Here is a 26,468-nt window from a genome sequence, read left to right on the forward strand (position 1 = left end):
GGGGGTCACCCCAATGTGGTCCCCCCAGGTCACACCATCGGCATCGGTGACTCCATCGCCGATGCCAAGACCTACCAGGACATCCAGAACACCATCAAGAAGGCCAAGCAGGATGTCATTGAGGTGACTTTTGGGGGGGGTCCCCAACTTTTGGGGGGGTCCCCAAACTTTGGGGTGGGTCCCCAACTTTTGGGGTGGGTCCCCAGCCTTTGGGGGGGTCTCTAAGCTTTTGAGGGGGTCTCCAGGCTTTTGGGGGGCTCCCCAAGCTTCTGATGGGGTCCCCAAGCTTTTGGGGGGGTCCCCAAACTTTGGGGTTATCCTCCAACCTTTTGTAGGGGGGGATCCAAGCTTTTGGGGGGGTTCCAAGCTTTGGGGTGTCCCCAAGCTTTTAGGGGGTCACCAAACTTTGGGGGGAGGGTCCCCAGGCTTTTGGGGGGGTCCCCAAACTTTGAGGGGGTCCCCACATTTTTGGGGTGTCCCCACATTTTTGGGGTGCTCCCCAGTCTTTTGGGGTGTCCCCAAGCTTTGGGGGGGGGTCCCCACATTTTTGGGCCCCCCCATTGGCCATTCCCGCTGTTGTCCTCTCCCCTCATTGGCCATTTCCCTCATTGGCCTTTCCCCCCATTGGCCATTCCCGCCATTGTCCTCTCCCCTCATTGGCCATTCGCCCCATTGTCCTCTCCCCCCCATTGGCCATTCCCGCCATTGTCCTCTCCCCCCATTGGCCATTCGCCCCATTGTCCTCTCCCCCCCATTGGCCATTCCCGCCATTGTCCTCTCCCCCCATTGGCCATTCCCGCCGCTGTCCTCTCCCCTCATTGGCCATTCCCACCATTGTCCTCTCCCCCCATTGGCCATTCCTGCCGTTGTCCTCTCCCCCCATTGGCCATTCCCCTCATTGTCCTCTCCCCCCCATTGGCCATTCCTGCCATTGTCCTCTCCCCCCATTGGCCATTCCCGCCATTGTCCTCTCCCCCCATTGGCCATTGTCTCCCATTGTCCTCTCCCCCCATTGGCCATTCCCCCCATTGTCCTCTCCCCCCATTGGCCATTCCCCCCATTGTCCTCTCTCCCCATTGGCCATTCCCCCCATTGTCCTCTCCCCCCATTGGCCATTCCCGCCGTTGTCCTCTCCCCTCATTGGCCATTCCCCCCATTGTCCTCTCTCCCCATTGGCCATTCCCCCCCATTGTCCTCTCCCCCCATTGGCCATTCCCGCCATTGTCCTCTCCCCTCATTGGCCATTCCCCTCATTGGCCATTCCCCCCATTGTCCTCTCCCCCCATTGGCCATTCCCGCCATTGTCCTCTCCCCTCATTGGCCATTCCCCTCATTGGCCATTCCCCTCATTGGCCATTCCCCCCATTGTCCTCTCCCCCCATTGGCCATTCCCCCCACTGTCCTCTCCCCCCACTGGCCATTCCCTCCATTGTCTTCTCCCCACATTGTCTTCCCCCCCATTGTCTTCTCCCCCCATTGGCCATTCCCCCCATTGTCCTCTCCCCCCATCGGCCATTCCCCCCATCGTCCTCTCCCCCCCCCATCGGCCATTCCCCCCATCATCCTCTCCCCCCTCGTCCTCTCCGGCTGTTCCTGAGCCGTTCCATTGTCCTCGGGGGGGGTGTCCCCGGCTGTTGTTGGGGTGACGGTGTTCGGGGGGGCCCGCAGGTGATCGAGAAGGCCCACAACAACGAGCTGGAGCCCACGCCGGGGAACACGCTGCGCCAGACCTTCGAGAACCAGGTGAACCGCATCCTCAACGACGCGCGCGACAAGACCGGCTCCTCCGCGCAGAAGTCGCTCTCCGAGTACAACAACTTCAAGTCCATGGTCGTCTCGGGGGCCAAGGGCTCCAAGATCAACATCTCCCAGGTCTTTGGGGGCTCCATGGGGTCTTTGGGGGCTCCATGGGGTCTTTGGGGGCTCCATGGGGTCTTTGGGGGCTCCATGGGATTTGGGGAGCTCTATGGGGTCTTGGAGGGCTCAATGGGCTCCATAGGGTCTTAGGGGCTCCATAGGGTCTTGAGGAGTCTTTGGGGGCTCCACGAGGTCTTTGGGGGCTCCACGAGGTCTTTGGGGGCTTCACGAGGTCTTGGGGAGCTCTATGGGGTCTTGGGATGCTCCATAGGGTCTTTGGGGGCTCCATAGGGTCTTTGGGGGGCTCCACAGGGTCTTGGAGGGCTCAATGGGCTCCATAGGGTCTTGGGGGCTCCATAGGGTCTTGGGGGGTCTTTGGGGGCTCCACGAGGTCTTTGGGGGCTCCATGGGATCTTGGGGAGCTCTATGGGCTCTTGGGGGCTCCACAGGGTCTTGGAGGGGTCAATGGACTCCATGGGCTCTTGGGGCGTCTTGGAGGGCTCTATAGGGCCTTTGGGTGCTCCATGGGCTCTTGGGGGGCTCCATAGGGTCTTGGGAGCTCCATGGGCTCTTGGGGGCTCCACAGGGTCTTGGAGGGGTCAATGGGGTCTGGGGGTGCTGATGTCCCCATTCCCCCCACATTGTCCCCTAACAACATTCTCCCACACCCATGACTGATCACCATGATGTTCCACCATGACCTTGCCCTTCACATTGACCATCTCCCACGTCCCCTGGGAACATTCCAGAAGGACTCTAATGACCGTTATGGGGTCTGGGGGTGCTGATGTCCCCACATTGTCCCCTAATAACATTGTCCACCCACCCACAACTCATCATCATGATGTTCCACCGCGACCTTGACCTTCACATTGACCATCTCCCACCTCCCCATGGAACATTCCCCAAGGGCTTTATTGACAGTTATGGGGTCTGGGGGTGCCAATGTCCCCATTCCCCCCACATTGTCCACCTATTAACGTCCTCTCCCACCCACAACTGATCATCATGATGTTCCACCATGACCTTGCCCTTCAGATTGACCATCTCCCACGTCCCCTGGGAACATTCTAGAAGGACTTTAATGACCATTATGGGGTCTGGGGGTGCCAATGTCCCCATTCCCCCCACATTATCCCCCAATGATATTGTCTGCCCACCCATGACTGGTCACCATGATGTTCCACCACGACCTTGACCTTCACATTGACCATCTCCCACCCCCCATGGGAACATTCCAGAAGGACTTTAATGACCGTTATGGGGTCTGGGGGCGCTGCCGCCCCCCGCCCCGCTCAGGACGCCCCCCGCCGTGCCCCCGCAGGTGATCGCGGTGGTGGGGCAGCAGAACGTGGAGGGCAAGCGCATCCCGTTTGGGTTCAAGCACCGCACGCTGCCGCACTTCATCAAGGACGACTACGGCCCCGAGAGCCGCGGCTTCGTGGAGAACTCCTACCTGGCCGGCCTCACGCCCACCGAGTTCTTCTTCCACGCCATGGGCGGGCGCGAAGGGCTCATCGACACGGCCGTCAAGACCGCCGAGACCGGTCAGCGCCCCCCACCAGCCCCCAGACCCATATCCTGCCCCACGGAGGCTCCAGAGCCACGCTGTGCCCCACGGAGGCTCCAGAGCCACGTTGTGTCCCATGGAGGCCCCAGAACCACATTATGTCCCATGGAGACCCCAGACCCATATCCCACCCCACGAAGACCCCAGAGCCACGTTGTGTCCCATGGAGACCCCAGACCCATATCCTGCCCCATGGAGACCCCAGACCCATATCCCACCCCAGGGTCCATCTAGTGCCCCCATGTATGTGCCCATGTATGTGCCCATGTATGTCCCCATGTCCCCAGGGTCCATCCAGCACCCCATGTCCCCATGTATGTCCTCATGTATGTCCCCATGTCCCCCCACGTATGTCCCCATGTCCCCCCATGTATGTCCCCATGTATGTCCCCATGTCCCTGTGTCCATGTCCCGAGGGTCCATCCAGTGCCCCCATGTATGTCCCCATGTCCCCCCAGGGTCCATCCAGTGCCCTCATGTCCTCTCATGTCCTCTCATGTCCTCTCATGTCCTCTCATGTCCTCTCATGTCCTCTCATGTCCTCTCATGTCCTCTCATGTCCCCTCATGTCCCCATGGTCCATCCAGTACCCCATGTCCCCATGTATGTCCCCATGTATGTCCCCATGTCCCCATATATGTCCCCATGTGCCCAGGGTCCATCCAGCGCCCCATGTCCCCCCATGTCCCCATGTCCATGTCCCCAGGGTCCATCCAGCGCCCCATGTCCCCATGTATGTCCCCATGTCCATGTCCCCAGGGTCCATCCAGCACCCCATGTCCCCATGTCTGTCCCCATGTCCTCATGTCCCCACGTCTGTCCCCGTGTCCCCAGGGTACATCCAGCGGCGGCTGATCAAGTCGATGGAGTCGGTGATGGTGAAGTACGACGCCACGGTGCGCAACTCCATCAACCAGGTGGTGCAGCTGCGCTACGGCGAGGACGGGCTGGCCGGCGAGAGCGTGGAGTTCCAGAACCTGGCCACGCTCAAGCCCTCCAACAAGGCCTTCGAGAAGAAGTGAGCACCGCGGCGGCGCTTCAGGGGCTCGGAAGCATTTTGGGGTCACCAAGGGGGTTCTTCTAAGGGTTGGAGCCATCTCAGGGTCACCAAGGTGGTTCTTCTAAGGGTTGGACCCATCTTGGGGTCACCACGTTGGTTCTTCAAGGGGTTGGACCCATTTTGAGGTCACCAAGTTGGACCCATCTTGGGGTCACCAAGGCGGCGCTTCAAGGGCTTGGAAGCGTTTTGGGGTCACCAAGGTGGTTCTTCTAAGGGTTGGATCCGTCTTGGGGTCACCATGTTGGTTCTTCAAGGGGTTGGACTCGTATTGGGGTCACCACGTTGGTTTTTCTAAGGGTTGGACCCGTCTAAGGGTTGGACCCATCTTGGGGTCACCACGTTGTTTATTCAAGGGGTTGGACCCATTTTGGGGTCCCCAAGTTCTTTCTTCCAAGGGTTGGAAGTGTTTTGGGGTCCCCAAGGTGGTTCTTCTAAGGGTTGGACCCATCTTGGGGTCACCAAGTTGGACCCATCTTGGGGTTCCCAAGGTGGTTCTTCTAAGGGTTGGGCATGTCTTGGGGTCCCCAAGTTGGTTCTTCAAGGGGTTGGACCCACCTTGGGGTACTTGAGATGCTCCATCCAAGATCTGGACCCATCTTGGGGTCCCCAAGTTCATTCTTCCAAGGGTTGGCAGCATTTTGGGGTCACCAAGTTGGTTCTTCTAAGGGTTTCCAGCTCCGTGTCCCCCCCCAATGTCCCCCATATCCCCCCCCAATGTCCCCCAATGATGTCCCCAGTGATGTCCCCAATGATGTCCCCTATGTCCCCTGGTGTCCCCAGGTTCAAGTTCGACTACAGCAACAAGCAAACGCTGCAGGAGGAGCTGGTGCGGGGTGGTTTCCAGCTCCGTGTCCCCTCCAATGTCCCCCATATCCCCCCCAATGTCCCCCAAAGCTGTCCTCTGGTGTCCCCAACGCTGTCCCCAATGTCCCCAGGTTCAACTACAGCAACAAGCAAACGCTGCAGGAGGAGCTGGTGCGGGGTGGTTTCCAGCTCCATGTCCCCTCCAATGTCCCCCATATCCCTCCAATGTCCCCCATATCTCCCCAATGTCCCCCAATGGAGTCCCCAATGTCCCCCAACGCTGTCCCCAATGTCCCCAGGTTCAAGTTCGACTACAGCAACGAGCGCGCGCTGCGACGGACGCTGCAGGAGGAGCTGGTGAAGGACGTGCTGTCCAACGCGCACATCCAGAACGAGCTGGAGCGCGAGTTCGAGCGCATGCGCGAGGACCGCGAGGTGCTCCGCGTCATCTTCCCCACCGGGGACAGCAAGGTGACCCCAAAATCCCCCAGGACACCCCAAAACCGCCCCGGGATGCCCCAGAACCACCCAGGACACCCCAGAACCCCCTGAGATGCCACCACCCCCATCCCACACCCCAGTGTCCATGGGGACGTCCCACCAGCTCCTGGGTCATTGTCCCCACTAGAGACATCAAGGTGACCCCAAAACCCCCAGGACACCCCAAAACCCACCTCGGGACACCCCAGAACCCCCTGGGACACCCCAGAACCTCCCAGGACGCCCCAAACCCCCCTGAGATGCCACCACCCCCATCCCACACCCCAGTGTCCATGGGGATGTCCCACCAGCTCCTGGGTCATTGTCCCCACCGGGGACAGCAAGGTGACCCCAAAACCCCCCTGGACACCCCAAACCCCCCCAGGACACCCCAGAACCCCCCAGGATGGCTCAGAACCCCTTGGGACACCCTAAAATCCCCCGAGATGCCACCACCCCCGTTCCGCACCCCAGTGTCCATGGGGACGTCCCACCAGCTCCTGGGTCATTGTCCCCACCAGGGACAGCAAGGTGACCCCAAAACCCCCCTGGACACCCCAAAACCCCCCAGGACACCCCAGAACCCCCAGGATGGCTCAGAACCCCTTGGGACACCCCAAAATCCCCCGAGATGCCACCACCCCCATCCCGCACCCCAGTGTCCATGGGGATGTCCCACCAGCTCCTGGGTCATTGTCCCCACCGGGGACATCAAGGTGACCCCAAAAGTCCCCGGGACACCCCAAAAACCTCCAGGACACCCCCCATGACACCCCAAAACCCCCCAGGATGCCCCAGAACCCCCTGAGATGCCACCACCCCCATCCTGCACCCCAGTGTCCATGGGGATGTCCCACCAGCTCCTGGGTCATTGTCCCCACCAGGGACAGCAAGGTGACCCCAAAACCTCCCGGGACACCCCAAAACCCCCAGAACACCCCAAAATCCCCCAGGAGCCCCCATGACACCCCAAAACCCCCCAAGATGCCACCACCCCCATCCCACACCCCAATGTCCATGGTGATGTCCCACCAGCTCCTGCGTCATTGTCCCCACCGGGGACAGCAAGGTGACCCCAAAACCCCCCTGGACACCCCAAACCCCCCCAGGACACCCCAGAACCCCCCAGGATGGCTCAGAACCCCTTGGGACACCCTAAAATCCCCCGAGATGCCACCACCCCCATCCCACACCCCAGTGTCCATGGGGATGTCCCACCAGCTCCTGGGTCATTGTCCCCACCAGGGACAGCAAGGTGACCCCAAAACCTCCCGGGACACCCCAAAACCCCCAGAACACCCCAAAATCCCCCAGGAGCCCCCATGACACCCCAAAACCCCCCAAGATGCCACCACCCCCATCCCACACCCCAATGTCCATGGGGATGTCCCACCAGCTCCTGCGTCATTGTCCCCACCGGGGACAGCAAGGTGACCCCAAAACCCCCCTGGACACCCCAAACCCCCCCAGGACACCCCAGAACCCCCAGGATGGCTCAGAACCCCTTGGGACACCCCAAAACCCCCTGAGATGCCACCACCCCCATCCCGCACCCCAGTGTCCATGGGGATGTCCCACCAGCTCCTGCGTCATTGTCCCCACCAGGGACATCAAGGTGACCCCAAAAGCCCCCGGGACACCCCAAAAACCTCCAGGACACCCCCCAGGACACCCCAAAACCCCCCAGGACACCCCAGAACCCCCTGAGATGCCACCACCCCCATCCTGCACCCCAGTGTCCATGGGGATGTCCCACCAGCTCCTGGGTCATTGTCCCCACCAGGGTCCTCCCCCCATTTTGGGGTCCTGCCCCCATTTTGGGCTGCTGAGCCCCATTTTTTGGGGTCCTCCTCCCATTTTTGGGGTCCTCCCCTATTTTTGGGGTGCCGATTCCCATTTTTTGGGTGCCGAGCCCCGTTTTCGGGGTGCTGAGCCCGTTTTTGGGGGGTCCCCAGGTGGTTCTCCCCTGCAACCTCCTGCGCATGATCTGGAACGCGCAGAAGATCTTCCACATCAACTCGCGCCTCCCGTCCGACCTGCACCCCGTCAAGGTGGTGGAGGGTGAGTGAGGGCCCCAAATCTGGAGGGGGGTCCCCAAAGTCTTAGGGGGGTCCCCAAACCTGGGGTGGGGTCCCCAGATCTGGGGTGGGATCCCTAAAGTCATGGGGGCGTCCCCAAATCTGGAGTGGGGTCCCCAAGTCCGGGGGAGGTCCCTAAAGTCATGGGGGGGGTCCCCAAATCCAGGATGGGGTCCCCAAAGTCATGGGGGGTCCCCAAAGTCATGGGGGGGTCCCCAAATCTGGGGTGGGGTTCCCAAGTCTGGGGGAGGGTCCCCAAAGTCATGGGGGGATCCACAAAGTCATGGGGGGTCCCCAAATCCAGGGTGGGGTACCCAAATGTGGGAGGGTCCCCAAAGTCATGGGGGGGTCCCCAAATCTGGGAGACTTGATGGACCCCAACAATGCTCAGTGAGGTTCTGGGGGGTCTTGGGGACTCTCAAGAAGGTTCTGGAGACTTGGGGACCCTCAGGAAGCTTCTAGTTGACTTGATGGACCCCAACAAGGTTCTGGGGACTTGAGGGCCCTCAAGGAGCTTCTGGTGGACTTGATGGACCCCAAGAAGGTTTTGGGGGGACTTGGGGACCCCAAGAAGGTTCTGGGGACTTGGGGACCTCCAGGAAGGTTTGGGGGACTTGATGGACCCCAACAAGGTTCTGGAGACTTGAGGACCCCAAGAAGCTTCTGGTGGGCTTGATGGACCCCAAGAAGGTTCTGGGGGGACTTGGGGACCCCAAGAAGCTTCTGGGGGGACTTGGGGACCCCAAGAAGCTTCTGGGGACTTGGGGACCCTCAGGAAGCTTCTGGTTGACTTGATGGACCCCAATAAGGTTCTGGAGACTTGGGGCCCTCCAGGAAGGTTTGGGGGGACTTGATGGACCCCAACCCCCGCCCGGAAGGTTCCGGGCGCCCCGTTGTCCCCTGTGACGCCCCGTTTTTGTCGCAGGGGTGAAGGAGCTGAGCCGCAAGCTGGTGATCGTGAACGGGGAGGACCCGCTGAGCCGGCAGGCGCAGGAGAACGCCACGCTGCTCTTCAACATCCACCTGCGCTCCACGCTCTGCAGCCGCCGCATGGCCGAGGAGTTCCGGCTCAGCGGGGAGGCCTTCGACTGGCTGCTGGGGGAGATCGAGTCCAAGTTCAACCAGGCCATCGTGAGTCGGGGGGCTACGATAGACCTGGGGGGTCTAGGATAGACCTGGGGTCACACGGGGCCTTGGACTGGCTGCTGGGGGAGATTGAGTCCAAGTTCAACCAGGCCATTGTGAGTCTGGGGGGCTGGGATAGACCTGGGGGTCTACGATAGACCTGGGGGGCTGCAATAGACCTGGGGGGTCTAGGATAGACCTGGGGGGCTGGGATAGACCTGGGGTCACACGGGGCCTTGGACTGGCTGTTGGGGGAGTTCGAGTCCAAGTTCAACCAGGCCATCGTGAGTCTGGGGGTCTATGATAGACCTGGGGGTCTACGATAGACCTGGGGGGCTGCAATAGACCTGGGGGGTCTAGGATAGACCTGGGGGGGCTGGGATAGACCTGGGGTCACACGGGACCTTGGACTGGCTGCTGGGGGAAATAGAGTCCAAGTTCAACCAGGCCAGCGTGAGTCGGGGCTCTAGGACAGACCTGGGGGGTCTAGGACAGACCTGGGGGGTCTACGATAGACCTGGGGTCACACGGGGCCTTGGACTGGCTGCTGGGGGAAATAGAGTCCAAGTTCAACCAGGCCAGTGTGAGTCTGCGGTCTACGATAGACCTGGGGGGCTGCAATAGACCTGGGGGGCTGCAATAGACCTGGGGGGTCTAGGATAGACCTGGGGGGCTGCAATAGACCTGGGGGTCTAGGATAGACCTGGGGGGTCTAGGATAGACCTAGGGGTCTAGGATAGACCTGGGGGGCTGGGATAGACCTGGGGGGCTGGGATAGACCTGGGGGGCTGGGATAGACCTGGGGTCACACGGGGCCTTGGACTGGCTGCTGGAGGAGATCGAGTCCAAGTTCAACCAGGCCAGCGTGAGTCTGGGGGCTGGGATAGACCTGGGGTTTATGGGGTCCAATGGTGGGTTTTGGGGTCCCTGACCCCCCTGTCCCCCCAGGCGCACCCCAGGGAGATGGTGGGTCAGATGGTGGGTTTTGGGGTCCCTGACCCCCCTGTCCCCCCAGGCGCACCTCGGGGAGATGGTGGGTTCAATGGCAGGTTTATGGGGTCCAATGGTGGTTTTGGGGTCCCTGACCCCCCATGTCCCCATGGTGTCCCCATGGTGGGTTCAATGGCAGGTTTATGGGCTCCGATGGTGGTTTTGGGGTCCCTGACCCCCCATGTCCCCATGGTGGGTTCAATGGCAGGTTTATGGGGTCCGATGGTGGTTTTGGGGTCCCTGACCCCCGTGTCCCCCCAGGTGCACCCCGAGGAGATGGTGGGTTCAATGGCAGGTTTATGGGGTCCGATGGTGGGTTTTGGGGTCCCTGACCCCCCTGTCCCCCCAGGCGCACCCCAGGGAGATGGTGGGTTCAATGGCAGGTTTATGGGGTCCAATGGTGGTTTTGGGGTCTCTGACCCCCCATGTCCCCATGGTGTCCCCATGGTGGGTTCAATGGCAGGTTTATGGGCTCCGATGGTGGTTTTGGGGTCCCTGACCCCCCATGTCCCCATGGTGGGTTCAATGGCAGGTTTATGGGCTCCGATGGTGGTTTTGGGGTCCCTGACCCCCGTGTCCCCTCAGGTGCACCCCGGGGAGATGGTGGGTTCAATGGCAGGTTTATGGGGTCCAATGGTGGTTTTGGGGTCCCTGAGCCCCCATGTCCCCATGGTGTGCCCATGATGGGTTCAATGGCAGGTTTATGGGCTCCGATGGTGGTTTTGGGGTCCCTGACCCCCCTGTCCCCCCAGGCGCACCCCGGGGAGATGGTGGGTTCAATGGCAGGTTTGGGGTCCCATGTCCCCATGGTGTCCCCATGGTGTCCCCATGTCCCTAGGCGCACCCCGGGGAGATGGTGGGTTCAATGGCAGGTTTATGGGGTCCAATGGTGGTTTTGGGGTCCCTGACCCCCCATGTCCCCATGGTGTCCCCATGGTGGGTTCAATGGCAGGTTTATGGGCTCCGATGGTGGTTTTGGGGTCCCTGACCCCCCATGTCCCCATGGTGGGTTCAATGGCAGGTTTATGGGCTCCGATGGTGGTTTTGGGGTCCCTGACCCCCGTGTCCCCTCAGGTGCACCCCGGGGAGATGGTGGGTTCAATGGCAGGTTTATGGGGTCCGATGGTGGGTTTTGGGGTCCCTGACCCCCCTGTCCCCCCAGGCGCACCCCGGGGAGATGGTGGGTTCAATGGCAGGTTTATGGGGTCCAATGGTGGTTTTGGGGTCCCTGACCCCCCATGTCCCCATGGTGTCCCCATGGTGGGTTCAATGGCAGGTTTATGGGCTCCGATGGTGGTTTTGGGGTCCCTGACCCCCCATGTCCCCATGGTGGGTTCAATGGCAGGTTTATGGGGTCCGATGGTGGTTTTGGGGTCCCTGACCCCCGTGTCCCCCCAGGTGCACCCCGAGGAGATGGTGGGTTCAATGGCAGGTTTATGGGGTCCGATGGTGGGTTTTGGGGTCCCTGACCCCCCTGTCCCCCCAGGCGCACCCCAGGGAGATGGTGGGTTCAATGGCAGGTTTATGGGGTCCAATGGTGGTTTTGGGGTCTCTGACCCCCCATGTCCCCATGGTGTCCCCATGGTGGGTTCAATGGCAGGTTTATGGGCTCCGATGGTGGTTTTGGGGTCCCTGACCCCCCATGTCCCCATGGTGGGTTCAATGGCAGGTTTATGGGCTCCGATGGTGGTTTTGGGGTCCCTGACCCCCGTGTCCCCTCAGGTGCACCCCGGGGAGATGGTGGGTTCAATGGCAGGTTTATGGGGTCCAATGGTGGTTTTGGGGTCCCTGAGCCCCCATGTCCCCATGGTGTGCCCATGATGGGTTCAATGGCAGGTTTATGGGCTCCGATGGTGGTTTTGGGGTCCCTGACCCCCCTGTCCCCCCAGGCGCACCCCGGGGAGATGGTGGGTTCAATGGCAGGTTTGGGGTCCCATGTCCCCATGGTGTCCCCATGGTGTCCCCATGTCCCTAGGCGCACCCCGGGGAGATGGTGGGTTCAATGGCAGGTTTATGGGGTCCAATGGTGGTTTTGGGGTCCCTGACCCCCCATGTCCCCATGGTGTCCCCATGGTGGGTTCAATGGCAGGTTTATGGGCTCCGATGGTGGTTTTGGGGTCCCTGACCCCCCATGTCCCCATGGTGGGTTCAATGGCAGGTTTATGGGCTCCGATGGTGGTTTTGGGGTCCCTGACCCCCGTGTCCCCTCAGGTGCACCCCGGGGAGATGGTGGGTTCAATGGCAGGTTTATGGGGTCCGATGGTGGGTTTTGGGGTCCCTGACCCCCCTGTCCCCCCAGGCGCACCCCGGGGAGATGGTGGGTTCAATGGCAGGTTTATGGGGTCCAATGGTGGTTTTGGGGTCCCTGACCCCCCATGTCCCCATGGTGTCCCCATGGTGGGTTCAATGGCAGGTTTATGGGCTCCGATGGTGGTTTTGGGGTCCCTGACCCCCCTGTCCCCCCAGGCGCACCCCGGGGAGATGGTGGGTTCAATGGCAGGTTTGGGGTCCCATGTCCCCATGGTGTCCCCATGGTGTCCCCATGTCCCTAGGCGCACCCCGGGGAGATGGTGGGTTCAATGGCAGGTTTATGGGGTCCAATGGTGGTTTTGGGGTCCCTGACCCCCCATGTCCCCATGGTGTCCCCATGGTGGGTTCAATGGCAGGTTTATGGGCTCCGATGGTGGTTTTGGGGTCCCTGACCCCCCATGTCCCCATGGTGGGTTCAATGGCAGGTTTATGGGCTCCGATGGTGGTTTTGGGGTCCCTGACGCCCCTGTCCCCCCAGGCGCACCCCGGGGAGATGGTGGGCGCGCTGGCGGCGCAGTCGCTGGGCGAGCCGGCCACGCAGATGACCCTGAACACGTTCCACTACGCGGGCGTGTCGGCCAAGAACGTGACGCTGGGCGTCCCGCGCCTCAAGGAGCTCATCAACATCTCCAAGAAGCCCAAGACGCCCTCGCTCACCGTGTTCCTGCTGGGCCAGAGCGCCCGCGACGCCGAGCGCGCCAAGGTGGGGCAGGGACACCCACGGACCCGCCGCTCCGTCCCCATGTTCTCCTCATGTTCTCCAGCCTATGGTCTTCACGTGTTCTCCATCCCTATGTTCTTCACGTGTTTTCCATCCCCATGATCTTCATGTGTTCTCCATCCCATGTTCTTCACATGTTCTCCATCCCCATGATCTTCATGTGTTCTCCATCCCATGGTCTTCATGTGTTTTCCATCACCATGTTCTCCCCACGTTCTCCATCCCATGTTCTTCACGTGTTCTCCATCCCTATGTTCTTCACGTGTTTTCCATCCCCATGTTCTTCATGTGTTCTCCATCCCCATGTTCTCCATATGTTCTCCATCCCCATGTTCTCCATATGTTCTCCATCCTCATGATCTTCATGTGTTCTCCATCCCATGTTCTTCATGTGTTCTCCATCCCCATGTTCTCCATATGTTCTCCATCCTCATGATCTTCATGTGTTCTCCATCCCCATGTTCTTCATGTATTCTCCATCCCATGTTTTTCACGTGTTCTCCATCCCATGTTCTTCACGTGTTCTCCATCCCATGTTCTTCACGTGTTCTCCATCCCATGTTCTTCACGTGTTCTCCATCCTCATGTTCTTCATGTGTTCTCCATCCCCATGTTCTGCATCTACATGTTCTTCACATGTTGTCCACACCCATGTTCTCCATCCCCATGTTCTTCACATGTTCTCCATCCCCATGTTCTTCACATATTCTCCATCCCTATGTTCTTCACGTGTTTTCCATCCCCATGTTCTTCATGTGTTCTCCATCCCATGATCTTCACGTGTTCTCCATCCCCATGTTCTCCATATGTTCTCCATCCTCATGATCTTCATGTGTTCTCCATCCCATGTTCTTCATGTGTTCTCCATCCCCATGTTCTCCATATGTTCTCCATCCTCATGATCTTCATGTGTTCTCCATCCCATGTTCTTCATGTGTTCTCCATCCCCATGTTCTTCATGTATTCTCCATCCCATGTTCTTCACGTGTTCTCCATCCCATGTTCTTCACGTGTTCTCCATCCCCATGTTCTTCAGGTGTTCTCCATCCTCATGTTCTTCATGTGTTCTCCATCCCCATGTTCTGCATCTACATGTTCTTCACATGTTGTCCACACCCATGTTCTCCATCCCCATGTTCTTCACATGTTCTCCATCCCCATGTTCTTCACATATTCTCCATCCCCATGTTCTCCATGTGTTCTCCATCCCATGTTCTTCACGTGTTCTCCATCCCCGTGTTCTCCATCCCCATGTTCTCCATCCCCACGTTCTCCATCCCCACGTTCTCCATCCCCACGTTCTCCATCCCCACGTTCTCCATCCCCACGTTCTCCATCCCCACGTTCTCCATCCCCACGTTCTCCATCCCCACGTTCTCCATCCCCACGTTCTCCATCCCCACGTTCTCCATCCCCACGTTCTCCATCCCCACGTTCTCCATCCCCACGTTCTCCATCCCCACGTTCTCCATCCCCACGTTCTCCATCCCCACGTTCTCCATCCCCACGTTCTCCATCCCCACGTTCTCCATCCCCACGTTCTCCATCCCCACGTTCTCCATCCCCACGTTCTCCATCCCCACGTTCTCCATCCCCACGTTCTCCATCCCCACGTTCTCCATCCCCACGTTCTCCATCCCCACGTTCTCCATCCCCACGTCCTCCACCCCATGTTCTCCACCCACCCCACCCCACCCCCGCGCCGCTGTCCCCCCGTGACGGCGCTGTCCCCGCAGGACATCCTGTGCCGGCTGGAGCACACCACGCTGCGCAAGGTGACGGCCAACACCGCCATCTACTACGACCCCAACCCGCAGAGCACGGTGGTGGCCGAGGACCAGGAGTGGGTCAACGTCTACTACGAGATGCCCGACTTCGACGTCAGCCGCATCTCCCCATGGCTGCTGCGCGTCGAGCTCGACCGCAAGCACATGACGGACCGCAAGCTCACCATGGAGCAGATCGCCGAGAAGATCAACGCCGGTGGGTCCTGGGGGGCACACGGGGGTCCTGGATGAGTCTTGAGGATGTCTAAGGGGGTTTGGAGGCTCTTCATTGAGTCTTGATGGGGTTTGGGGGCTGTTGGTTGAGTCTTGAGGGGGTTTGGGGGCTCTTCGTTGAGTCTTGATGGAAGTTAGGGGGCTCTTGGTTGAGTCTTGATGGGGTTTGGGGGCTCTTGGTTGAGTCTTGATGGGGTTTGAGGTCCTGGATGAGCCTTGAAGGCATCTAAGGGGGTTTGGGAGCTCTTCATTGAGTCTTGATGGAGGTTTGGGGGCTCTTCGTTGAGTCTTGATGGGCTTTGAGTTCCTGAATGAGTCTTGAGGGCATCTAAGAGGGTTTGGGGGCTCTTGATTGAGTCTTCATGGGGTTTGGGGGCTCTTTGTTGAGTCTTGATGGGGTTTGGGGGCTCTTTGTTGAGTCTTGAGGGGGTTTGGGGTCCTGGATGAGTCTTGAGGGCATCTAAGGGGGTTTGGGGGCTCTTCATTGAGTTTTGATGGAGGTTTGGGGGCTCTTCATTGAATCTTGATGTGACTTGAGGGCTCTTCATTGAGTCTTGATGGGGTTTGGGGTCGTGGATGAGCCTTGAGGGTGTCTGAGGGAGTTTGGGGGCTCTTCATTGAGTCTTGATGGGGTTTGGGGGCTCTTGGTTGAGTCTTGATGGGGTTTGGGGGCTCTTGGTTGGGTCTTGAGGGCATCTAAGGGGGTTTGGGGGCTCTTGGTTGAGTCTTGATGAGGTTTGGAGGCTCTTGGATGAGTCTTGATGGGGTTTGGGGGCTGTTGGTTGAGTCTTGATGGGATTTGGGGGCTCTTGGTTGAGTCTTGATGGGGTTTGGGGGCTCTTCATTGAATCTTGATGGGGTTTGGGGGCTCTTCATTGAGTCTTGAGGGCATCTGGGGGGTGTTTGGGGACCTTTGGGGTAGTCTTGGGTGTCTCAGGGTGACCTTTAGGTGTCCCAGGGTGGGTTTGGGTGTCTCAGGGGGTAGTTTGGTTGTCTCAGGGATGAGTTTGGGTGTCTCGGGGTGGGTTTGGGTGACCTTTGGGTGTCTTGGGGGGTAGTTTGGGTGTCCTGGGGATGAGTCTGGTTGTCTTGGGTGACCTTTGGGTGTCTCGGGGTGGGTTTGGGTGACCTTTGGGTGTCTTGGGGGTGGTTTGGTTGTCTCGGGGTGGGTTTGGGTGTTGCGGGGGGTGTCTCAGGGTTGGTTTGGGTGTTGTGGGGGGTGTCTCGGGGTGACCTTTGGGTGTCTCAGGGTTGGTTGGGGTGTCCCGGGGGGTGTCTCGGGGGTGGTTTGGGTGTTGCGGGGGGTGTCTCAGGGGCGGTTTGGGTGTCTCAAGGTTGGTTCGGTTGTCGTGGGGAGCGTTTTGGGGGGTGTCTCGGGGCGGGTTCGGGTGTCACGGGGTGTGGGGTGACCGGGTGTCCCCCCCGCAGGTTTCGGTGACGACCTCAACTGCATCTTCAACGACGACAACGCGGAGAAGCTGGTGCTGCGCATCCGCATCATGAACAGCGACGAGAACAAGATGCAGGAGGTGGGGCCGAGGGCACCCATGGGTGCTGGGTGGGGGTCAGGGCACCCATGGGTGCCACATCGTCCCCCTCGTGCCCGCAGGAGGAGGAGGTGGTGGACAAGATGGACGACGACGTGTTCCTGCGCTGCATCGAGTCCAACATGCTCACGGACATGACGCTGCAGGGCATCGAGCAGATCAGCAAGGTGGGCGTGGGGCACCCATGGGTGCTGCTGGGGGCGTGGAACACCCATGGGTGCTCATGTGGGTGCTGGGACCACCAATGGTCTTTGAGGAGCACTGGGAACTTCTCCCTCCATTGAGTCCTCCAGGAGGTTTGGGTGCCCATGGTGACACTGGTGGAGCTGTGGGACGGTCCATGGGTGCCCAGGGTGTCCCCAGGGTGCCAAGGTAGCACCCATGGGTGCTGGGACCACCGATGGTCCTTTAGGAGCACTCGGAACTTCTCCCTCCATTGAGTCCCCCAGGGTGCTCATGGTGACACTGGTGGAGCTGTGGGAAGGTCCATGGGTGCCCAGGAGCACCCATGGGTGCTCATGTGGGTGCTGGGACCACCAATGGTCCTTGAGGAGAACTGGGAAGTTCTTCCTCCATTGAGCCTCCAGGAGGTTTGGGTGCCCATGGTGACACTGGTGGAGCTGTGGGAAGGTCCGTGGGTGCCCGGGTGTCCCCAGGGTGTCCCCAGGGTGCCAAGGTAGCACTCATGGGTGCTGGGACCACCCATGGTCCTTGAGGAGCACTTGGAACTTCTCCCTCCATTGAGTCCCCAGGAGGTTTGGGTGCCCATGGTGGAGATGTGAGAAGGTCTGTGGGTGCCCGGGTGTCCCCAGGGTGTCCCCAGGGTGCCAAGGTAGCACCCATGGGTGCTGGGACCACCAATGGTCCTTGAGGAGCACTGGGAAGTTCTCCCTCCATTGAGCCCTCCAGAAGTTTTGGGTGCCCATGGTGGAGCTGTGGGAAGGTCCATGGGTGCCCAGGAGCACCCATGGGTGCTCATGTGGGTGCTGGGACCACCCATGGTCCTTGAGGAGCACTGGGAACTTCTCCCTCCATTGAGCCCTCCAGGGTGCTCATGGTGACATTGGTGGAGCTGTGGGACAGTCCATGGGTGCCCAGGTGTCCCCAGGGTGCCAAGGTAGCACCCATGGGTGCTCATGTGGGTGCTGGGACCACCAATGGTCCTTGAGGAGCACTCAGAACTTCTCCCTCCATCAAGTCCTCCAGGGTGCTCATGGTGACACTGGTGGAGATGTGAGAAGGTCCATTGGTGTCTGGAGCATCCCCAGGGTGCCCAGGAGCACCCATGGGTGCTGGGACCACCAATGGTCTTTGAGGAGCACTGGGAACTTCTCCCTCCATTGAGCCTCCAGGAGGTTTGGGTGCCCATGGTGTCCATGGTGGAGCTGTGGGAAGGTCCATGGGTGCCCCGGAGCACCCATGGGTGCTCATGTGGGTGCTGGGACCACCCATGGTCCTTGAGGAGCACTTGGAACTTCTCCCTCCATTGAGCCTCCAGGAGGTTTGGGTGCCCATGGTGTCCATGGTGGAGCTGTGGGAAGGTCCATGGGTGCCCAGGAGCACCCATGGGTGCTCATGTGGGTGCTGGGACCACCCATGGTCCTTGAGGAGCACTGGGAACTTCTCCCTCCATTGAGCCCTCCAGGGTGCTCATGGTGACATTGGTGGAGCTGTGGGACAGTCCATGGGTGCCCAGGTGTCCCCAGGGTGCCAAGGTAGCACCCATGGGTGCTCATGTGGGTGCTGGGACCACCCATGGTCCTTGAGGAGCACTGAGAACTTCTCCCTCCATTGAGTCTCCAGAAGGTTTATGGTGCCCATGGTGGAGCTGTGGGAAGGTGCATGGGTGCCCAGGAGCACCCATGGGTGCTCATGTGGGTGCTGGGACCACCCATGGTCCTTGAGGAGCACTTGGAACTTCTCCCTCCATTGAGCCTCCAGGAGGTTTGGGTGCCCATGGTGGAGCTGTGGGTCGGTCCGTGGGTGCCCGGGTGTCCCCAGGGTGTCCCCAGGGCGTCCCCAGGGTGTCCCGAGCACCCATGGGTGCTGTCCGCAGGTGTACATGCACCTGCCGCAGACGGACAACAAGAAGAAGATCATCATCACGGAGGACGGGGAGTTCAAGGCGCTGCAGGAGTGGATCCTGGAGACCGACGGCGTGAGCCTCATGCGGGTGCTGAGCGAGAAGGACGTGGACCCCGTGCGCACCACGTCCAACGACATCGTCGAGATCTTCACCGTGCGTGGGGCGCCGGATATGGGGGGTGGTCCTCAAGATATGGGGGTGGGGTCCTCAACATCTGGGTGGTGGGTTCTTCAGTATTTGGGTGGTGGGGTCCCCAAGATCTGGGTCATTGGGTGGTGGGGTCCTCAAGATCTGGGTCTTTAGTTGTTGAGGTTCCTCAAGACCTGGGTGGTGGGGTCCTCAATATTTGGGTGGTGGGTTCCTCAACATCTGGGTGGTGGGCTCCTCAACATCTGGGTCATTGGGTGGTGGGCTCCTCGAGATATGGGTGGTGGGTTCCTCAAGTTTTGGGTGGTGGGCTCCTCAACATCTGGGTCATTGGGTGGTGGGCTCCTCGAGATATGGGTGGTGGGTTCCTCAAGTTTTGGGTGGTGGGGTCCTCAACATCTGGGTCATTGGATGGTGGGCTCCTCAAGATCTGGGTGGTGGGTTCCTCAATATTTGGGTGGTGGGTTCCTCAATATTTGGGTGCTGGGGTCCTCAACATCTGGGTCATTGGGTGGTGGGGTCCTCAAGATATGGGTGGTGGGGTCCCCAAGATCTGGGTCTTTGGTTGTTGAGGTTCCTCAATATTTGGGTGCTGGGTTCCTCAACATCTGGGTCTTTGGTTGTTGAGGTTCCTCAACACCAACTCGGGGCGGGGGTTGTGTCCCTGGACGCCTGGGTCCCCCCGGACGCCTGGGTCCCCCCGAACACCTGGGTTCCCCAGACACCTGGATCCCCCGAACACCTGGGTCCCCCGGACGCCTGGGTCCCCAGACCCTTTGGTGGTCAAGTGGTTGGTTCCTTCACCACCCTGGTCCTTGAGGTTCCTCAACACCAACTTGGAGGGGTTGTGTCCCCGGACACCTGGGTCCCCCTGGACGCCTGGGTCCCCTGAACACCTGGGTCCCCCCGGATGCCTGGGTCCCCCCGGACGCCTGGGTCCCCCAAACACCTGGGTCCCCATTGCTCCATCCACTTTGGGTGGTGGGTTCCTTTGCCACCCTGGTCCTTGAGGTTCCTCAACACCAACTCGGGGGGGTTGTGTCCCCGGACGCCTGGGTCCCCCGAACGCCTGGGTCCCCCCGGACGCCTGGGTCCCCCCGAACGCCTGGGTCCCCATGCTGCTCGGCAGGTGCTGGGCATCGAGGCGGTGCGCAAGGCGCTGGAGCGGGAGCTGTACCACGTCATCTCCTTCGACGGCTCCTACGTCAACTACCGGCACCTGGCGCTGCTGTGCGACACCATGACGTCCCGCGGCCACCTCATGGCCATCACGCGCCACGGCGTCAACCGCCAGGACACCGGCCCGCTCATGAAGTGCTCCTTCGAGGAGACGGTGCTGTGGGGCAGGATGTGGGGCTGGGATGGGCTATGGGGCTGGGGATGGGCTATGGGGCTGGGAACGGGCTATGGGGATGGGGATGGGGTGTGGGGATGGGGATGGGGATGTACAGGACACCGGCCCGCTCATGAAGTGCTCCTTCGAGGAGACGGTGCTGTGGGGCTGGGGTGGGCTATGGGGCTGGGGATGGGCTATGGGGCTAGGAACGGGCTATGGGGATGGGGATGGGCTATGGGGCTGGGAATGGGCTATGGGGCTGGGGCTGGGGATGTACAGGACACCGGCCCGCTCATGAAGTGCTCCTTCGAGGAGACGGTGCTGTGGGGCAGGATGTGGGACTGGGATGGGCTATGGGGCTGGGGATGGGCTATGGGGCTGGGAATGGGGTGTGGGGCTGGGAATGGGGTGTGGGGATGGGGATGGGGGTGTGGGGCTGGGGGTGTGACCCTGTGTGTCCCCATATGACCCCGTATGACCCCGTATGACCCCATGTGACCCTGTATGACCCCATGTACCCCCATATGACCCTGTGTAACCCCGTGTGACCCCATATGACCCCATGTGACCCATGTACCCTTGTATGACCCCATATGACCCTGTGTGACCCTGTATGACCCTGTATGCTCCCATGTGCCCCCATGTGCCCCCATATGACCCCGTGTGACACCATGTGACCCCGTATGTCCCTGGGTGACCTGTGTGCCCCCATATGACCCTGTGTGACCCCATATGACCCTGTATGACCCCATGTACCCCCATGTGACCTTGTATGACCCCGTGTGACCCCATATGATCCCGTATGACCCTATATGACCCCATGTGACCCCGTGTGACCCCATATGACCCCTGTGACCCTGTGTGCCCCCGTTGTGACCCGTGTGCCCCTGTATGACCCCATATGACCCTGTATGATCCCGTGTACCCCCATGTGACCTTACATGACCCTATATGACCCCATATGATCCCGTATGACCCTGTGTACCCCCGTGTGACTCCATGTGACCCCATATGCCCCCATATGACCCCATGTGACCCCGTATGACCGCGCCCCCCCCAGGTGGACGTGCTGATGGAGGCGGCGGCGCACGGGGAGAGCGACCCCATGAAGGGGGTGTCTGAGAACATCATGCTGGGGCAGCTGGCGCCCGCGGGCACCGGCTGCTTCGACCTCCTGCTGGACGCCGACAAGTGCCGCCACGGCATGGAGATCCCCAGCGCCCTGCCCGGCCTGGGCGGCGCCGGCCGTGAGTGCCCCGCCGGACGCCTGGGTCCACTGGGGGAGGGGGGCTGGGACACATGGGGCCTTCCCGGACGCCTGGGTCCACTGCCGGGGGAGGGCGGGACTGGGATGCATGGGTCCCATGGGATGGGAGGGGGGACTCGGACGCCTGGGTCCACCGCGGGGGAGAGGGGCTGGGACACCTGGGTCCTTCCTGGACACCTGGGTCCCATGGGATGGGAGGGAGGGACTCGGACACCTGGGTCCTTCCCGGACACCTGGGTCCTTCCCAGACACCTGGGTCCTTCCCGGACGCCTGGGTCCACCGCGGGGGAAGGGGGGACTGGGATGCATGGGTCCCATGGGATAGGAGGGGGGGACTCAGATGCCTGGGTCCACCGCAGGGGGAGGGGGGCTGGGACACTTGGGGCCTTCCCGGACGCCTGGGTCCACTGCCAGGGGAGGGGGGCACTGGGATGCATGGGTCCCATGGGATGGGAGGGGGGACTCGGACGCCTGGGTCCACTGCAGAGGGAGAGGGGCGCTGGGACACATGGGGGCTTCCCGGACACCTGGGTCCCATGGGGTGGGAGGGGGGGACTTGGACACATGGGTCCCATGGGATGGGAGTGGGGGCTCGGATGCCTGGGTCCTTCCCGGACGCCTGGGTCCACTGTGGAGGGAGGGGGGGGGGGCTCGGACGCCTGGGTCCTTCCCGGACGCCTGGGTCCACTGTGGAGGGAGGGGGTCTCGGACGCCTGGGTCCTTCCCGGACGCCTGGGTCCCATGGGGTGGGAGCGGGGAACTTGGACATATGGGTCCCATGGGATGAGAGCAGGGGCTTGGACGCCTGGGTCCTATGGGATGAGAGCAGGGGCTCGGACGCCTCGGTCCTTCCCGGACGCCTGGGTCCACTGCAAGGGGAGGGGGGGACTGGGACACATGGGTCCTTCCCGGACACCTGGGTCCACTGCAGGAGGAGGGGGGGCTGGGACGCATGGGGCATTCCCGGACACCTGGGTCCTTCCCGGACGCCTGGGTCCACCGCGGGGGAGGGGAGGCTCGGACGCCTGGGTCCCATGGGATGGGAGGGGGGGTCTCAGACACCTGGGTCCTTCCCGGACACCTGAGTCCACTGCGGGGGAGGGGGGGGCTGCGATGCATGGGTCCCATGGGATGAGAGCAGGGGCTCGGACGCCTGGGTCCTTCCCGGATGCCTGGGTCCACTGCTGGGGGAGGCGGGGACTGGGACACGTGGGAACTTCCCGGACGCCTGGGTCCCCCACGGGGGAAGGGGGGCACTGGGACACATGGGTCCTCCCGGACGCCTGGGTCCCTCCCGGACGCCTGGGTCCCTGACCCCTCTCTCTCGGCAGCCACCGGGATGTTCTTCGGCTCGGCCCCCAGCCCCATGGGGGGGATGTCGCCCGCCATGACCCCCTGGAACCAGGGGGCCACCCCGGCATATGGGGCCTGGTCCCCCAGCGTGGGTGCGCATGGGGGGGGTGGGGGGGCTGGGGGGGGATACTGGGAGGGACTGGGATGGACTGGGAGGGACTGGGATGGGTAATGGGACGGACTGGGGGGGACTTGGAGGGGGGACTGGGAGGGGGTGGAGGGGGTTGGGGGGGTTTGAGGGGGTACTGGGATGGACTGGGATGGACTGGGAGGGGTTTGGGGGGGAACTGGGATGGACTGGGAGGGACTGGGGTGGGTAATGGGACGGACTGGGAGGGGGTGGGGGGGGTTGGGGGGTGGTACTGGGATGCACTGGGATGGACTGGGAGGGGTTTGGGGGGGTCTGGGATGGACTAGGGGGGGTTGGGGGGGTATTGGGATGGACTGGAAGAGGTTTGGGGGGGTACTGGGAGGGGAGGTTTGGGGGGGTACTGGGATGGACTGGGAGGGGTTTGGGGGGGGATACTGGGGTGGACTGGGAGGGATTTGGGGGGGTACTGGAAGGGGTACTGGGATGGACTGGGACAGACTGGGAGGGGTTGGGAGGGACTGGGATGGGTAATGGGATGGACTGGGAGGGGTTTCGGGGGGGATACTGGTATGGACTGGGAGGGGTTTGTGGGGTACTGGGAGGCAATGTGGATACTGGGATAGTTTGGGGGGGGTTTTGGGGTCACTGAGGGTGTTTTGGGGGTTGTTTGGGGTCCCCGGGCAGGTTTTTGGGGTCCGTGGGTTGGATTTTGTGGGTGTTGGGGGTCCCTGACACGCCGTTTCCCCCCCAGGCAGCGGGATGACCCCGGGGGGCGCCGGCTTCTCCCCCAGCGCGGCCTCGGACGCCAGCGGCTTCAGCCCCGGCTACTCCCCGGCGTGGTCGCCCACCCCCGGCTCCCCCGGCTCCCCGGGGCCCTCCAGCCCCTACATCCCCTCCCCCGGTGAGTGCCCAAACACCCAGAAACGCCCAAAAAACACCCAAAAACACCCCAAAAACGCCCAGAAACACCCAAGAAACACCCCAAAAACGCCCTGAAACACCCCCAAAAGTAGCCCCGGCTCCCTGGGGCCCTCCAGCCCCTCCCCCGGTGATTGCATAAACGCCCAAAAACACCCCAAAAACGCCATGAAACACCCCAAAAAACACCCTGAAACACCCCAAAAACACCGTGAAACACCCTGAAACACCCCAAAACACCATGAAACACCCCAGAAACACCCCAAAACACCCTGAAACACCCAAAACGCCCCCAAAACACCCCAAAAACCCTGAAACACACCCCAAAAACACCCCCGGCTCCCCGGGGCCCTCCAGCCCCTACATCCCCTCCCCCGGTGAGTGCCCAAACACCCCAAAACGCCCAAAACCGCCATGAAACATCCCAAAAACGCCCAAAAAACGCCATGAAACACCCCAGAAACGCCCCAAAACACCCCAAAAACACCCTGAAACACCCCCCAAAAACACCCCTGGCTCCCCAGCCCCTACATCCCCTCCCCCGGGGAGTACCAAAACATCTTGAAACACCCCAAAACACCCAAAAACCACCATGAAACACCCCCAAAACGCCCAAAAAACACCCCAAAAATATCCCCAGCTCCCCGGGGCCCTCCAGCCCCTACATCCCCTCCCCCGGTGAGTACCCAAACACCCAAAAACACCCAAAACACCCCAAAAACACCCCAAAAACACCCTGAAACACCCAAAAAACACCCTGAAAAACTCTAGAAACACTCCCACAAACGCACTGCAACACCCCCAAACACCCCTAAAACACCTGGAAACACTCCCCAAAACCACCCTGAAACACCCCAAAACCACCTGGCAACACCTCCACAACCACCCCTGAAACACCCCAAAACACCCCCCAACGCACTGCAACACCCCCACAACCCAATGACACCCCCCAACAGCCCTACAACACCCCACAACACCCCAACAACACCCCAGCAACACCCCATAGAGCCCGATAAGACACTGCAACACCCCCCAAAACCCAATGACACCCCAATAACGACACCCTCAACACCCCACAACACCCCATAACTCCCCAATTCCCCCCCAGGACCCCCCCTCTGACGTTTTCTTGTCCCCCTACAGGCGGCGCCATGTCCCCCAGCTACAGCCCCACATCTCCGGCCTACGAGCCGCGCTCGCCGGGGGGCTACACCCCCCAGAGCCCCAGCTACAGCCCCACATCCCCCAGCTACAGCCCCACATCGCCCAGCTACAGCCCCACGTCGCCCAACTACAGCCCCACATCGCCGAGCTACAGCCCGACCAGCCCCAGTTACAGCCCCACGTCGCCCAGCTACAGCCCCACCTCGCCAAGTTACAGCCCCACGTCGCCGAGCTACAGCCCGACCAGCCCCAGCTACAGCCCCACGTCGCCGAGCTACAGCCCCACATCACCCAGCTACAGCCCCACGTCGCCAAGTTACAGCCCCACCTCGCCCAGCTACAGCCCCACATCGCCGAGCTATAGCCCCACGTCGCCGAGCTACAGCCCGACCTCCCCCAGTTACAGCCCAACATCGCCGAGCTACAGCCCCACATCGCCGAGCTACAGCCCGACCAGCCCCAACTACAGCCCCACCAGCCCCAACTACACCCCAACCTCCCCTAGTTACAGCCCCACTTCTCCCAGTTACAGCCCCACCAGCCCCAACTACACCCCGACCTCCCCCAACTACAGCCCCACCTCGCCCAGCTACAGCCCCACCTCGCCCAGCTACAGCCCCACGTCCCCCAGCTACAGCCCGTCCAGCCCCCGCTACACCCCGCAGTCGCCCACCTACACCCCCAGCTCCCCCAGCTACAGCCCCAGCTCCCCCAGCTACAGCCCCACGTCCCCCAAGTACACCCCCACCAGCCCCAGCTACAGCCCCAGCTCCCCCGAGTACACCCCAACCTCCCCCAAGTACAGCCCCACCTCCCCCAAGTACAGCCCCACTTCCCCCAAGTACAGCCCCACGTCCCCCACCTACAGCCCCACCACCCCCAAGTACAGCCCCACCTCCCCCACCTACAGCCCCACCTCCCCCGTCTACACCCCAACGTCCCCCAAGTACAGCCCCACGTCCCCCACCTACAGCCCCACCTCCCCCAAGTACAGCCCCACATCACCCACCTACAGCCCCACGTCCCCCAAGGGCTCCACCTACAGCCCCACGTCCCCTGGCTACAGCCCCACGTCACCCACCTACAGCCTCACCAGCCCGGCCATCAGCCCCGACGACAGCGACGACGACAACTGAGCGTGGGGGTCCCCCAAAAACAGCCCGCGGGGGCGACCCACGCGCTGGGGGGTGACGAGATGGGGGGGGACGCGGCGGTTGGGGTGACGGCCCTTGGGGAGATCTGTGGGTCAGGGGGGTGATTGACAAGGGGGTGACCCACACGTTGGGGTGACCCATAAGTTGGGGTGACCCCCATGGGGACATCTGTGGGTCAGGGGGATGATTGACGAGGGGGTGACCCACATGTTGGGGTGACCCGCAAATTGGGGTGACCCACACGTTGGGGTGACCCCCATGGGGCGATCTGTGGGTCAGGGGGATGATTGACAAGGGGGTGACAAGTTGGGGGGTGACCCCCAAGTTGTGGGGTCACCCCCCCAATGGGGGTGGGGGAGGGGTGGGCAGGGGGTGTTGGGGCGGTGGGGGAGGGGCAGTTTGGGGGGGGG

General features: G+C 61.5%; 1 protein-coding gene across 1 annotated transcript in view; it reads left to right on the top strand.

The window, feature by feature from the left end:
• The window catches only part of LOC308052507 (DNA-directed RNA polymerase II subunit RPB1-like), a 41,665-nt gene extending 15,314 nt beyond the window's left edge, over window positions 1-26,351 (top strand). The window contains 17 exon segments of the mRNA XM_080364588.1: window positions 29-123; window positions 1,669-1,872; window positions 3,182-3,404; window positions 4,262-4,445; window positions 5,591-5,762; window positions 7,727-7,832; window positions 8,775-8,980; window positions 12,753-12,977; window positions 14,732-14,978; window positions 16,424-16,524; window positions 16,605-16,709; window positions 18,599-18,781; window positions 19,905-20,108; window positions 21,172-21,358; window positions 22,710-22,823; window positions 23,574-23,723; window positions 24,884-26,351. Of these exon segments, the coding sequence (XP_080220714.1) occupies window positions 29-123; window positions 1,669-1,872; window positions 3,182-3,404; window positions 4,262-4,445; window positions 5,591-5,762; window positions 7,727-7,832; window positions 8,775-8,980; window positions 12,753-12,977; window positions 14,732-14,978; window positions 16,424-16,524; window positions 16,605-16,709; window positions 18,599-18,781; window positions 19,905-20,108; window positions 21,172-21,358; window positions 22,710-22,823; window positions 23,574-23,723; window positions 24,884-26,040 (3,863 nt within the window). The 3' untranslated portion in view covers window positions 26,041-26,351.
• The last annotated feature ends 117 nt before the right edge of the window (window positions 26,352-26,468 follow it).

The sequence above is a fragment of the Nesoenas mayeri genome, assembly GCF_963082525.1.
Source record: "Nesoenas mayeri genome assembly, contig: SCAFFOLD_120, whole genome shotgun sequence".
Classification (NCBI taxonomy): Eukaryota; Metazoa; Chordata; class Aves; order Columbiformes; family Columbidae; genus Nesoenas; species Nesoenas mayeri.